Genomic DNA, 15,218 nt, shown 5'->3' with positions numbered 1-15,218 from the left:
TCACCATCATGTTTACTGTCCTGAGTTTCCCAATACTTATATACAGCATTGTGGAAAGCCTTTAGCTGCTCCACAAGACAAACCTCAGTTTGGGACAGCAAAAGTACTTGAACATATTTGCAACATCATTCAAGATACATCTGTCCTCACTTGGCTTGGTTCAGTCCCCAGTAACTTTGGAGAGGTGTCTGCTGGGATGCTTAAAGCTGATGAGTGACAATTGCTTATGATGGTCTACCGTCCCATTGCCCTTGTGAGCTTGTGGGGAGCTGGTATCTCACATTCTTCAGATGAACTCACTGTCTGCCTCAAAGTTATTCTTGATCACACTATAGAACTTGTCAGTGCAGTGTATCTTGCATGTGCATGAACAGTAGTGTGAGGAGTAGGCTGTGACAGTGCTTGGAGGCCATCAGCATGATCTTTGCCAGGAGCAGAGGAAAAAGCCTTTGGAGAAAATGCAGGGTTGTCTTTCCACAGTGCATCAAGGTCTTCAAACCACAAGGGTCACGAGGGTTGATGCCAGCGCCATGCTTACTATGTGAGCTGATTAGCAACAGCATGGCCAAACTTTGGCTGGTTTCCTGCTACAGCATACTGGGCACCATATACTGGGTTATCTTCAAAGATATGTTTGGCGATTACAAGGTGAATATCTGCTTTGATCCTGCCAGAAGAATGATCAGTGCTGATTGTCATGTTGTGTCTTTTTTTGTTATTGGAGAATAGTACATGGCAGTCAGCTGGGTGTGCAGTGAGCCAGGATATGAGAGGGGTAGTGCCATCAAAATTGGTGGTTTCCCACCTGATCTTGGAGGGGGCAAAGGTGGCATCATCCCCAAGAGTAGCAGTAACATCTTTATTGGTTGCAGGTTGATGTTGGGGGGGATCTGGATGGTCAGTAGTGCCCTGTCCCATCCCACGAGTCATAACTGTACCCCTCACTCTTCCCCTAGCCCTAGCCCCTCCCCCTACCACACAAGGGTTGGATATGTTGTGGTGGTTGTGGTGGTTGCCATGGCAGAGCTTCATTCATATTGCACTTAAGACCAGCAGATGATTGTGAAAGCTTCTGGAGGTGGGCTGAACAGTCTGGGCTGATGTTTCTGTCTCTTCCATTCATTCTCTCCCATCCACCATTCATTTGCCCTACAACAACATTGCATATGCATTCCCAGCTCACCAAAACCCTGTACGTTGCAGAGGCTCAAGCAGCATAAAGCCGCAGTACATACTGGACAGACCTGGCCGGTGCATTTGATGTGCAGAGTTGAAGATTGCTTACATTTCATGATGGCCCCTCAGCACATAAGGTTTGGAACACATATGTCATATCTCACAATCTGGACCCACATTCCATCATATTCCCACGCCTTCTGAGCCTACATCCAGACCCCACCTCATATCCATCTCATTCCCAGTTCTCCCTCCACTGTCTGCCCTACACCTCAGCAGGATCAGCTCCACTCACTGCAGAAACGAGAAAATGCCCATATCCAGATAGAGTACAAATAGAAGAATTAACTATACCCAAACTGGATATGAGTGAGTACATCTGCCCAAGTCCAAACAACTTCTAGATTGACACAATTTTCGGACCCTAACCATACTCTAATTAGATGTGATATCTAATGTCTAGATTTAGGCCCATCAGACAAACCATACTCAAGGTTGTGTGTGGATAGTGATTAACTACATATGTCCTCAGGTATGGATAGCATATGGATATAGTATGGATTGAGTCTAGATAGGATACAGATAGCAACAACAAAAGGCACATCTAAGAGTACAACTGGTAAGAAGAATATCTCCAATAAACACCCAGCACTGAAAGTAAGTGACTACTTACTGTCAAGCATACTGCACACTGACTATTTCAGCCTATCATACATCCTATATTCTTTGAGCCCTGTGGAATTGATGTCAATGCTGTCTGTGGAGAATGAGTGGAGCTACTCACCAAGATGCCACCTCTTGAGAGTGGAGATCCTTATGAGACAACAGTGGATGGAGTGAAAGTGTGGAGGCCACAATAGATGGCCAAAATCAACAATAAAGTAAATGCTTTATATGTCGTGGAGGTCATTCAGCGTGTTTGGGACAATGAAATGGTATAGAACTTACTCACTTTGTTTATCCCTGCTAACCACCCTGCTAGTCCTTATGAAGTGACTTGCAGAAGAAGCCAGAAATGAAGGATGAGGACTATGATCAAACTGTCATATCTCACAATCCAGATCCATATTCCATAATATTCCCACACCTTCCAAGCCTATGTCCAGACCTCATATCTGACTCATTCCCAGATCCCCTTCTGCTGTGTACTTCACACCTCAGTAGGATCAACTCCACTCCAGATTTACCCCTGAGCTCTGGACCTCTGGATCCTCACTGCTAGCCTGATCCATACCACCCTATGCACAGTCCATCCAGCAAGACATCTGGACTTCACCTCATCTCAGATTCAGGACTATATCCACCTCATTATATCCCAGTCCTGTATTCACCTCACCTTCCAGATCTCCAGATCTCCAGACCTCCGGATATTAACTGTAACTATCTCCATATGTATTCCCACCCTCTGTCCAATATCCTGCACCTATCCCCATTTAGACATCTCCGCCTTTCTGGCTTTCAGTTACATCTTCTTCTGACTTGCTTATTGATCCTTGTATGAGTCTTCATTTCCAAGTTCATTTAGTTATGTTCTGTCTTACTTACTAATGTGTTTCCACATGCTTGTATATAGCCTTGCTCCTTGGCTTACTGATCCCCTCAGATATTCTCCAGTATATAACCCCTGTAGATACTCCTGTAGTTTCCTTAGTTTGAATATCATCTTAGATCCTGTTCTCTCATCTTAGACTTTGCTCTACTTGCCCAATCCTCTCTTGGACTTTGGTCCACCTAAGTTCTGTCCTATCCATCAGGCCTAGGGATTGATTCCCTAGGCTGGAGCTCTGCCTCTCTGGCACTTACCCTCTTTCTAGACTTAGGTCTAATCCCTGTCCCTCCAACTCTACCTTAGGGTAGTCTACCTCCATTTGTTTCTACATCAGACTTCATCCAATGTAACCCCTATTCCTTCCATACCTTCAGACATCCTATCATTCTGTCCTCTGTCCTCTGTCCTCTGTCCTCTGGACCTTTGGACCTCCTATCCTTCCATCTTGTTTCCTATAGAAGTATTACTTTGCAGTGGGAACTCTCCTGAGTACTTCCTGCATTCCTCTGGAACTCTCCCACACTCCTCTGGATGTTTCCTGTGCTCCTCCAGAAGTCCTCTAGCACTCCACCAGAGTAGCCAGTTTCCATAAGTCCTCCAGACTTCATCAGACCATCATCAGACTTCCTCTGAAATGAAAGGCCCATACTTGGATAAGGAGCACAGCATACGAGCTGAGGCCAAGCCCCTCTGAGTCAGTCTCTCTCCCCCTTGAGCAAACCAGTTCTTAACACAAGCCATCATCACTGCACTTGTGAAGTCATACTGGTGAAATTTGAGTTAGCAAGTCTCTATTCACATGTCAGCCAAGAAAACACAGAAGCTTACCAACAAGCAAATCAATTCTTGTCATTGTGGGAGACATCAAACTGTAAGCCATTTGCAACACATGAATATACACACAATCACTTACAGATGTAAATAATAGGCAGCAAGTCATTGTCATGGGGCAATTCCAGAATTTGAGAGATCCTATGAATATCAAGGATCAGCTGCACTAATAGACACAGACTATGGATCAGATATCCTGTTGTGTGATGAGAACAACCTGAGTGCTGGGGTTGGAGTGGTGGTCCTCATATGTAAGACTTCAGATCATATTAAGGGACTATAACTTACCTTTGCCATTGATAGTACACAGCATTTGTCTGCATCTTGGATGAGATCTATAGGTGTGGCTGGAATGCACAGGGTAGATCTGCAGAGCCAGCAGTGAAGCGCCATAAGGTAATGAAACCAAGGGACGAACATAAGACACCATTCAATGCCCATCCCTTAGACATGAGCCCTTGTCTCCCAAAGTCAGGCAAGTCAACAGTCCTGTTCAACACAATGGTGAATCAGAAGTGGTTACATGAGCATAAGGACATTATGGTAGTGGAAGGTGCAGAGTGGCTGAAGGACCTTTACAAGAATATTCATGATGGAAACTTGGCACCAGAGGACAAGAAATATCTTGATGAGCTGGAGGAGTGGTATGCTGATGAAGAGGACAATGGGTCCGATTAGTTTTCATAATACTGTTACTAAATGGCTGGCAATGTGAATGCAAACATCTTGTGCTTCATAGAAATTTTTGACACTATTATCAAAGGCACGACAAATCCTGACATTAATCCTGCAAGAAAATTTACTGTCATTGTTGTCAGTCTGCATAAACTATTCCTAGATAGATAGAAACTTACCTCAGCCAAGTTAATAGTTGCCCACACTTTTACCCCATGTTTGCCAACACATACTGTTGTGTGAGCCAGGTGTCCACATATGCACTCAAGGTCTATGAGGCTGGGGAGTTGCATGTCTGACCTAACCATCACAACTTCCCTCACCATGGCCATGCGAGTTAGGGATAACAGCATGCGATCACAGCATAATCAAAGAAAGTTGCTTTTCAATCAAGGGGGGATACTATGAGGAATGATGGGATGATCCAATCAGCAGTGTACAGGGGTAAGAGGAGAACAGAAACAAGTGGTCTTGGCTAGCAAGTGACATGTTTCCAGGGTCATTGATATTTTCTGGCACTGGGGACTGAGTGCATAAGCTTGCACAGCTGAATAAAATGAGATGCTAGTGAAGTATAAGAAAGATGCAGATGTGTACCATCAGCATTGACCTCATCTAACTCTTTAGATGGAGCTGCAACTGTACCACATTCTTCGGATGAAGCCTTGAGCATTTGCTCTGCCACTTCGCATGGCAGAGACTCCTTGGGCATCTGTAGTAACACATAGGTCTAGTGTACAATTAGCCTTTAGTTAATTGGATGATGTAGCAAGAAACCTACCAAATGACTCAACTCACACATTCAATGGAACTCAGAGAAAAATGTTGTCTTGAGTTCTCTGTCTCCATGGTTGTTGGTCTTGAAAGACTTAAGTGCTGTATTGAGGTGCTCAAAAAGAAAGGTCCAGAAGTCGTGAAGTGGCCTGAAGTTGTGTGCAAATGTCACAATATGTGTCGCATAGTGGTAGTTTGGTTTGATAACATTTGAATCATAAAGCTAGATATTGAGTGTAAATTGGGGGGCATACCATAAGACAGATTGACAGCAAGACATACCTTCAGTAATTCAGTAATATATTGCTGGATAAGTGTGTCTGTGGAATCAATGTCTGCATCCAAAAAAGTATGTTGCATCAAGATCCAAAGAGCACCAGATAGCTTGAGGAAGTTAGCTGGGTTGTCTGGGTGCAGACCAAACTTAAGTTCTTCTTCATCATCACCTGTATCAGTTGTGTGAGGGACTTCAGGAGCAGTGGAGGGGAGTGGTTCTGGTTGAGTATCAGAGGGGAGAACTGTTACAGTGCCCCACTCTTTTTCCCATCATCACTGCAGACTCCTATATGGCTGTACTTCTAATGCTTCCTTTTCACTGTGCTGTTTCCTCATGGTCTCCCTTATCTTTGACTCATACCTTGTTCTCCCATGAACCTTCCTTTCTCAGTAGTCATTACCCTTCACCCAGCCTGGTCTGTGCACGATTCCCTTACATATATAAACCCTAGTTACCACTTGTATTTTCTCTAACTTGAATCTAGTCGGTTCTCCTTGATACTCGAACTCTAGCTCCTTGGGAAGAAGGCTAGCCATTGTCCCATTTTGAACCTTAGATCCTGCAGGAGTCTAAGTGATTGCTCCTGAGGGAGGCGTTGACTCAATAAGGCTTAGTCCTTGATTGACCTTGATCCTGATTCCTTTATTGGAACGACGCTCTATCTGAGTTCATAACAAGAACCTCCATAGCATCATTTGTGGCCTGTAGAGTAGATGAGTAAAGGAAATATATTGATTCAGCACATACCTTCTTGTGATATTTTGCTGCCTTTTTCTCTGCAGAGAGTTGAGCCTTCTTAGCCCTCTTCTCTGCAGCTAGTCAAGCCTTCTCTGCTTGCTTGGTGGCAGCAGCTTTAAGTCTTGCATCATTCTTGTCAGCAACCTCTAATTCTTTCTCCTTGGCAATATGAGCCCTCTCAAGTATGTGAGCTTCTTTACCTTGCTTTTTAGCTGCCTCAAGTGTCATATGGTTTGCAAATTTCTTCTCAGCCTGACAAGCTTTCTTGGTTTCTAGTTGCTTGATCTGTGCAACACAATCTTGCAGGATCTGGTCACTATCACAACTTGGGAGACATGTACTCCATAGTTGTGGTATCTGATGTGATGATTCAGTAGCATATCTTTATGTATGGAAAAGAAACTTACTACTATTGGACCGTAAACAGTTGAAAGCAAGAGCCATTGATCAACTGTGAACAATCCTCCTGAGGGCATGCCTATGTCCTTAGGGAGCTTTCTGCATGCACTTGGTAGGGTGAACTATGTTACATGTCAGTCTGATGAAACAAGAAGAAAGTATACTTACATTAGCAAGCATGTTGTGAAAAGTGGTGAGCTCATGGTTTGGATGGAGTACTTTCCCTTGCACCCAAATATTGTAGAAATGCATTTTGATGAGACCTATTGTCTAATGAGCAATTACATAAAACATGAAATAGAATGTACCAAGAAATAGATTATGCATTGGGTCGATTACAACCTGGTTGACTAAATTGAAGTATGGGAGCCTGGAAAGCTGGGTATAGCATGTTGCATAGTCTTTGACAAAGTTCTTGCATGTGGTAGGTGTGGTGAGTTGTTGGTATTTTTCTCCTAACTTGCACTGTTGTAAATTTGTTTGTTCCTTGAATGTTGGGAATCATAGTTGGCATGGGTGTCAGAAGTAATAGCTTTAATACCAACTACAGCACCAAGAATTAAGTGAACAAGTTGACCTTCATTCAAATTATCAGTTGATCTGCTGACATGGTTCATATCTCATATCTTACTCACCTTCTGTACAAGATTTTGTTGGTACCTTGATGCTGTGCTTCCAGAGTCATAAGAGATCTGAGACAATTGGATGAAGAAAGCATTGGATTTGATCAGGATTCTGCTCCTTCAGACCTGATATGATGCTCATACACAACAAATTAGATATGCAATAGCTGTGTTATATAACACAAGTTAGTTCAAGTGAATAAGCATGTAGTGCCACTCACTGATACTTGGGGGGAAGATTACAAATAGAAAATAATGTCAGACACAACGAGTGGGATGGTACAATATTACTGCATATATACGAGAACCTGAAGAGTACTAGTATCTGAGCACACCACACAACCATAAATGTGCTAGTATAGACCAGTCAACTCCAAGGTTGACACCTATGTGAAGCTCTTTGTCAGGTCCTTGGCATTCATTTGGACCATTTGAAAAGAAAAGACTTCCATCAGATGCTTTGAGTTTCAGGTGACACATATCACCATCAAATATATCTGTGTATTGACCAGATGCTCATGGCTTTGAATGCCAGCCATCAAGTGTGGCTTCAACACCTGGAATCGTTAAGATAGACTGGATTTGAACTGAAAGAGGGAGATATGGATACTTAACATAAGGAATTTTCTTCATACAAGTAAATCCATGCCTCATAGTATCAGGTAAAAACAGAGGGATGTTGCAAGTCATGCAAGTGTCTTGATTGTGAGTAGAACCTGCAGGCAGGTATACTTCTCAGCACATGGGACAACAAGGAAGGGTGTAAAATGGAGTATTGAGCACTAGCATGCATGTAGCTGACTGCAGTGTGTGGAATGGAGTATCAAGCTGAGGAAACAAGAACAGTAGCAAACAGGATAAGATAGAGAGAAGCACATTGCATGCAGTGTGAGGAAGATGCCATTGCAGATGTAGCCATGTAGTGAGTGTATATATGGTGAGGAGGTGGGGCAGAAGGGTAGACACGGCACAGCTACCATTAGACATGAAAAAATCTTCATTATCCAGGCCAGGTGGAATCACATCTGCAGGAGTGCCATCATCCATCATATCTTCATTGAAGTCCATATCTGGATCACCCATGTTGAAGTCCATGTCTTCTTCACCAGGGTCCATTTGTTGGATATCTTCCAGCACCTTCTCTAATTCTCGCTCCATGGTGTGCTACTCCAGATCCTTAGGTAGTGAATGCACTCTATATGCATTCAGGGGTTGGGTGCCTGCTGCAGTAACATCACTATATGCATCATAGTAGTCCAGTGCATCAAGAAGTGCCTCTGGAGTGTGAAAATTTGGGCCAAGGTTGGGGAAAGCATGACCATAGATTTGAATAGCTATATCCTCTGCTGTGAGCATGCCACAATCAAGCATCTCCTGTTCAACAGGGCAAGGAGAAACAGGGGGAGGGGGGGGTCTGGGAAATCAAAGACTGGTGGAAGCAGAGGTGCTGGAACTTGGTTTGCATGTGGTGCAGGTTCAACATGAGTTGTTTTGTAGGGTAAGACATGTCCAGAGTGGACGGCACTCTGCAACTTTCTCTGAGAATCAGCACATTCATGAGTTCTTCTAGTAGCCACCAGTATGATTGAACCATTGCACTTGTAAGACTTGTAGTAGCATCTGATGGTGGGGGGCATGGTTGTTGTTTTGAAGTTGGTCAATGTGCACCCCACAAATACTGAAACACCAATACACTGATACACATGTTCCATGTCACATGACTTTTTCCAGCATGACACACATCACATCTATACAACATCTAGTATCTAGTAGTATGGAGCTTGTTTGAAATGAGAGGACTGCCCAGGCATTTGATACCAGCACTCATGTTCACCATGGTCTAAAAATCAATTAACAGCTAGAAATTTAAAGTAGTAAGGTATAAGGACGAACCTTATCAGCTACATTGACAACTCCTTGCTCTACCTCGGACTTGGGCTCCATGACACTATCATCTGGGGCAGGAAGATCAGCCATGTGAGTCATTGGAGGATGGAAAATGATGTTGCTGATGGGTTTTGTGGGTGCAGATGGTTTCACAGGAGAGTTATCAATTCCCAGACCAATAAATGTTTGTGAATTTTGGGGAAGTGCTGGAAACATATCAGCAACATCTAACACACAAAATATATGTACATATATTTTTCCTTGGACATGTCAGGAGATTTCATGGTTGTGCAAGTAGACGGTATGATTTTGATTGTCTAGCAACATGAGATGCTGATTTTTCGATGGCAAGTAAAAAAAGACATACAAGGGAGCTGGGTATGTCTGGAATAAACATAACATGTATCATTTCAGGGTACTTGAGAGGCAGTTCAAGGCATATGGTGTTGTCTTTGAACATGAGCATGATGTAAATGTGAAGTAAGTAGTAAATAAAAGACTTAACAATTTTTTGTGTTGATTTGACCCTTTGGGCTATCCTGACATCTGGATACATCTTTTGAGGGTACCTGTACCCTGGTTAGTGTCTGGTTTAGAACACTGCTTGGACATGTATGGTTTGGTGGTGAGAACATACATATGTCTGCAGTCTGGTTTGGGTCTGTTTACACCATGTCTGTCATATGCCATTCTGGACTCTCAACTCTAAATCCGCTTTTCTGGATATCCAGATCTGAGATCCAGATCCCCGATGATCTGATCTATCTTTATCTCCCTTCCAGAATCCAAACCCTATATCAGTGCCCAACCCCATTTAGACTTCCCCTGTCTCTGGACTCTGGTTAACTGTGTTTCCCTTCTGATTATTGATCCATTACATACATTTCATTTCCAATATGCATTATTGGTGATCTGTCCTACTTACTAATAGACTTTGCATATGCTTCATACATAGCCTTTGTGTTTGCTGACTGATTCCTATATGATACCTACAGTATATAGACCTCCTGTAACTCTCAGAAATACTTCAGTCTGAATATCATCTTAGTTCCTGCTCATTCCTGTGTCCTCCAGACTCAAGCCAAGTCTCTTGTCATATTCTGAGTCTTAGGATTGTATCCTAGACTACATCTCTGGCTCTTGTTTCAGATCTGGATGTCTGTTATCCACCCTAGTCAAATCCTGGAAACTCTGGACAACTGTTCTAGCCCCCGGAAATTAAGGGCACATACTTGGGAAAGGGGCACAGCGTACGAGCTGAGGCCAAGCCCTTGTGATCCGACCCCCTTGAGCACACAACCTTAACAATCACCAATAATGCATATTGGAAATGAAATGTATGTAATAGATCAATAATCAGAAGGGAAACATAGTTAACTGGAGTCCAGAGACAGGGGAAGTCTAAATGGGGTTGGGCACTGATATAGGGTTTGGATTCCGGAAGGAAGATAAAGATAGATCAGAGCATTGGGGATCTGGATCTCAGATCTGGATATCCAGAGAAGTGGATTTAGAGTTGAGAGTCTGGAATGGCATATGACAGTTGGACAGGTCCACTTGTCTAGCCCAGTGCACATCTTCACCTCCTGGTGCAGATTTTGTCCATGGGAGGTGGAAATTCTTGGTGACAAGGTTCTGTCAGTCTTGCATGTCCTTCACACTGTTGAGTGTGATGTGCTGATTGGGATTGAAGGCATTGAGGCAAGGGACAGTGAATTCTCCCACTTTGGTGGTTGCATAGAAGATGGTGGTGAGGCAGGCATACACTGATGCATCCAATGGATCATTGAGATTGAGCTTTTCCCAGATAGCGATGATTAAATCAATGATATATGGTTCACATTTGTTGCACTTAGCAGATGCAGGCATGAGTAATATGGCTGTTTTTAGCATTGCTTCTATTTCAATGTTGTTCAGTGACCAAGCTGTACCATGCACCATGTGCCAAGCATGGACCTGTCATATCCACATATCTGGATCTCAGATCTGATCCTTATCTCATCTCAGATCCAATCCACATCTTATCTCCAATCCTATCCACATCTCATCTCCCTCCAACATCTTGTCATCCAATCTCCCTCCAACATCTTGTCATCCAATCTGTCCACTTGCCTGGTCTGGTTCACAATTCATCCGAATCCACAACCAGCACTCGTCTCTTTTCAGTAATCCCCTAACTCCAGTATTTCAGTTATCTGTATATCCATCCTGCTCCCTGATCCGTTACCTATGCTTCATTTCCATTTCATTATTTGTGATCCACTTCTACTTACCAATAGACCATCCATATGCTTCATACATAGCCTTGGACTCTGCTGATTGATCATTCTGTTAGATACCTATAGTATATAACCTCCTGTAACTCTCTGTAGTACCTCAGTTTGAATATCAACTTAGTTCTGCTCATTCCTGTCCTCTGAACCTGAGTATCTCTACTCTCGTCACCCTCCGAGACTTAGGATTGATTCCTATAGTCTATCCACATCCGCCTCTGTCTATGACAGCCACTACCGCTAGTTTCTAGTCTGGACTTGTCCAGATTAGCCTTACAATACTTGTCCCGCATCCGGAAGTCATCCGGATCTGCTATGCTACCTGTCTGACCCTCCAGACACGTTAGTCTTGTCTTCCTGAAATAAGGGGCAATACTTGAGTAAGGGGCACAGCGCACAAGCTGAGGCTGAAGCCCTTCAGATCCAGTTAGCCCTTGAGTACGACCTTAACAGGACCCCATTTATGTGGTTGGAGACCATCTTCCCAGAATAATGACTGACCATGCATGAGATGAAAGTTTCAATTAATATGTTGTTTGCTGGGGCTCTTTGATCTTTGGGGATTACCTTACTGTATTAAGAACTGTTTTGCTCAAGGGAGAGAGAGACTGACTCAGAGGGGCTTGGCCTCAGCTCATATGCTGTGCCCCTTACCTAAGTATGTGCCCTTCATTTCATATGAGGTCTGATGATGGTCTGATGAAGTCTGGAGGACTTCCAGAGGCTGGCTACTCTGGTGAAGTGCTAGAGGACTTCTGGATGAGTGCAGGAGAGTTCCGGAGGAATGCAGGAAGTGCTCAGGAGAGTTCCCACTGCAAGGTAATACTTCTACAGGAAACAGGATGGAAGGATAGGAGGTCCGAAGGTCCAGAGGACAGGAGGACAGGAGGATGGAGGACAGGAGGACAGGAGGATAGGATGTCCAAAGGTATGGAAAGAATAGGGGCTACATCGGGTGAAGTCTGATGTAGAAACAAACAGAGGTGGACTGCCCTAAGGTAGAGTTGGAGGGACAGGGATTGGACCCAAGTTCAGAAAGAGTGTAAGTGCTGGAAAGGCAAATCTCCAGCCTAGGGAATCAATTCCTAGGCCTGATGAATAGGACAGACTTAGGTGGACCAAAGTCCGAGAGAGGATTGGGCAAGTAGAGCAAAGTCTAAGATGATATTCAAACTGAGGAAATTACAGGAGTATCTACAGGGGTTATATACTGGAGAGTATCTGAGGGGATCAGTAAGCCAAGGAGGAGGGCTATGTACGAGCATGTGGAGACACATTAGTAAGTAAGACAGAACATAACTAAATGAACTTGGAGATGAAGACTCATACAAGGATCAATAAGCAAGATGGAACAAGAGGTCACCAAAAGCCAGAAAGGCAGAGATGTCTAAATGGGGATAGGTGCAGGATATCAGACAGAGGGTGGGAATACATCTGGAGATAGTTACAGTTAATATCTGGAGGTCTGGAGATCTGAGGATCTGGAAGATGAGGTGGATACAGGACTGGGATATGAGGAGGTGGATATAGTCCAGATGTCTTGCTGGATGGAGTGTGCATAGGGTAGATGGGATACAGTGATACGGATCAGGCCAGCAGTAAGGATCCGGAGGTCCAGAGCTCAGGGGTAAATCCAGAGCACAGTTGATCCTGCTGAGATGTGGAGCACACAGCAGAAGGGGATCTGGGAATGAGTTGGATATGGGGTCCAGATGTAGGCTTGGAAGGCGTGGGAATATTATGGAATCTGGGTCTGGATTGTGGGATATGACATACTGTTGCAGGAGACATGGAATACAAGCAGGCCAGATCCATAGGTTTTGTGAGTGCTCTCTAAGTATATTGGGGTTAGGTTGATGTTATATGCTTATTCCTATAGGTCAGAAAATGATTGATAATGTGTCATGGTACTTACTAGGCTTCTGAGACTTGGAAGAGCTCTTCTCCCTCAGATTCGAATTGATGGTTGATGTAATCACACTGCTTGAACTCTGATTCATTATGCTCTCAGCCCATTGGGTAAAGTGATTCAAGGCATGAGGCACAGGAGTTGGAACTAAAGGTCATATTGTCTGTGGCAGCTGTGGCCAGATCCGGGTATTTCAGCAAGGAAGGTGTGCAGTTCTGGTGGGATTTGGGTTGGGGGTAGCTCTTCACATGCTGGGGGATATTGCTCACATGAAGGGCCACGCACAGGGTTCTCTCTGCTTGGTATGTACCAAGTAAGAACTGTGCATTTGGTATTAGCAGTGATCTGATGAACTTGTTTGAAGATTTCATTGCAGGTTTGGCTTTTGCTATGTCCTTTCCACCAACCTTTGATGATCCTGCAATTGTTGCTGTAGACCTTGAAATGAATCCCAGGGGGCAAGCATTTGTGATGGCTCAGATGAGGAGCTCAAAGCTGACACCTTCTGCCCATCCAATGTCTTGACTGACTGTCTCTTTTCCAACCTGGTAAGAGCTCCTATGCCTGCCACCTCCCATTGATGATGATTCCAATTCCATGAATGGCCTCGAGGTATTTAATACATTTTTCCTCTGACAGGGCCACCATCTGCATTGTGATGATGTCCATACCAGGTGTCATATGCCACTCCAGACCCTCAACTCTAAATCCACTTCTCTGGATATCCAGATCCAAGATCTGCTGGATCTCCAATAATCTGATCTATCTTTATCTTCCTTCCAGAATCCAAACTCTATATCAGCGCCCAACCCCATTTAGACTTCCCCTGTCTCTGGACTCTGGTTAACTATGTTTCCCTTCTGATTATTGATCTGTTATATTCATTTCATTTCTGATATGCATTATTGGTGATCCATCTTACTTACTAATAGACTTTGCATATGCTTTGTACATAGCCTTTGTGTTTGCTGACTGATTCCTATATGATACCTACAGTATATAAACCTCCTGTAACTCTTGGAAATACTTCAGTCTGAATATCATCTTAGTTCCTGCTCATTCCTGTGTCCTCTGGACTCGAGCCAAGTCTCTTGTCATATTCTGAGTCTTAGGATTGTATCCTAGACTATATCTCTGGCTCTACCTTAGGGTAGTCTATCCCCTGTTAGTTTCTAGTCTGGACTTCATCCCAATTAGTCTTATCTGCTTGTCCAAGCAACATCTGGATGTCTGTCAGATTTATCTCATGTTTCAGATCCAGACGTCCGTTATCTGCCCTAGTCAAATCCCAGAAACTCCGGATGACTGTTCTAGCCCCTGGAAATTAAGGGCAAATACTCAGGAAAGGGGCACAGCATACAAGCTGAGGCCAAGCCCTTGTGATCTGACCCCCTTGAGCACATGACCTTAACACCAGGCCAATGTATTGCAGGTTGTTGCAAAATGGTTTGTCTTTGGTAAGCTCCCATATGATTCCCAAGATTGCCAATAAGAGGTCAATGTCTTGCATACAGTAAGTAAACTGTGCATCTTCAGCAGGGCATGGTGACTGACTTGATATGTCTCTGATAGAGAAAAGGGAGTCTTTGTCAAACTCCCTTGTTGATCCATCCGGAAGTGTTCTGCCTTTGAACTACTTGTGGCCACCATCCAGGGTGATTCCACTGTTATCTGTGATTTCACTTGCCCATAATTGGTACTTCCTATTATATATTTCCATATATTCTCTTCTGATATGAAAAAAACAAGTGGTCATCAACCCACTTTGATGAGGGACCAATACCTTTGGATCTAAATATGTCAGCCCTAGCATCTACCATATTTCCATATATCCCTGCAGACAGACTGAAACTGAAGCAGAATGAGGTATTGACTGAAAATGTCTTGTCACTGAGCTGTACCACCAGACCTGGCCATTGAGAATGGTGGAGGGGGACCATCCTATATGCTTCACCTGAGGTTTCCATGTACCCACTGTAATTAGACATGGCAGCTGGGCCTGATGGCAGGTCTTATTTGACTGGCTTTTAGCTGTAGCCACCCAAATGAATAAATATTCAATATTTCAAGGCCTTTGAGAGTAGCAAATACCTACTGGTAGTGTAGG

At 43.7% G+C, this 15,218-nt stretch overlaps 3 protein-coding genes across 3 annotated transcripts; all 3 read right to left on the bottom strand.

Moving 5' to 3' along the window:
• Positions 1 to 537: 537 nt before the first annotated feature.
• On the bottom strand, positions 538 to 930 carry BJ212DRAFT_1479901 (uncharacterized protein; the record flags this gene model as incomplete). Its single annotated transcript, XM_041339970.1, has 1 exon — positions 538 to 930. One exon carries the CDS (start codon positions 928 to 930, stop codon positions 538 to 540), a length of 393 nt encoding a protein of 130 aa, XP_041194132.1.
• Positions 931 to 5,033: 4,103 nt separating this feature from the next.
• On the bottom strand, positions 5,034 to 5,679 carry BJ212DRAFT_1479900 (uncharacterized protein; the record flags this gene model as incomplete). Its single annotated transcript, XM_041339969.1, has 3 exons — positions 5,034 to 5,228; positions 5,288 to 5,499; positions 5,643 to 5,679. The coding sequence occupies 3 exons, from the start codon at positions 5,677 to 5,679 to the stop codon at positions 5,034 to 5,036; spliced, it is 444 nt and encodes a 147-aa protein (XP_041194131.1).
• Positions 5,680 to 6,101: 422 nt separating this feature from the next.
• Positions 6,102 to 8,200, bottom strand: BJ212DRAFT_1298920 (uncharacterized protein; the record flags this gene model as incomplete). Its single annotated transcript, XM_041332764.1, has 8 exons — positions 6,102 to 6,377; positions 6,428 to 6,541; positions 6,588 to 6,682; positions 6,728 to 6,884; positions 7,055 to 7,111; positions 7,264 to 7,268; positions 7,378 to 7,539; positions 8,020 to 8,200. The coding sequence occupies 8 exons, from the start codon at positions 8,198 to 8,200 to the stop codon at positions 6,102 to 6,104; spliced, it is 1,047 nt and encodes a 348-aa protein (XP_041194130.1).
• Between the last annotated feature and the right edge of the window lie 7,018 nt (positions 8,201 to 15,218).

Source organism: Suillus subaureus, assembly GCF_016647635.1.
Source record: "Suillus subaureus strain MN1 chromosome Unknown BJ212scaffold_12, whole genome shotgun sequence".
In the NCBI taxonomy this organism is placed as follows: domain Eukaryota; kingdom Fungi; phylum Basidiomycota; class Agaricomycetes; order Boletales; family Suillaceae; genus Suillus; species Suillus subaureus.
The sequence above is the reverse complement of the archived record's forward strand: the minus strand, read 5'-3'. Positions and strand labels throughout refer to the sequence as shown.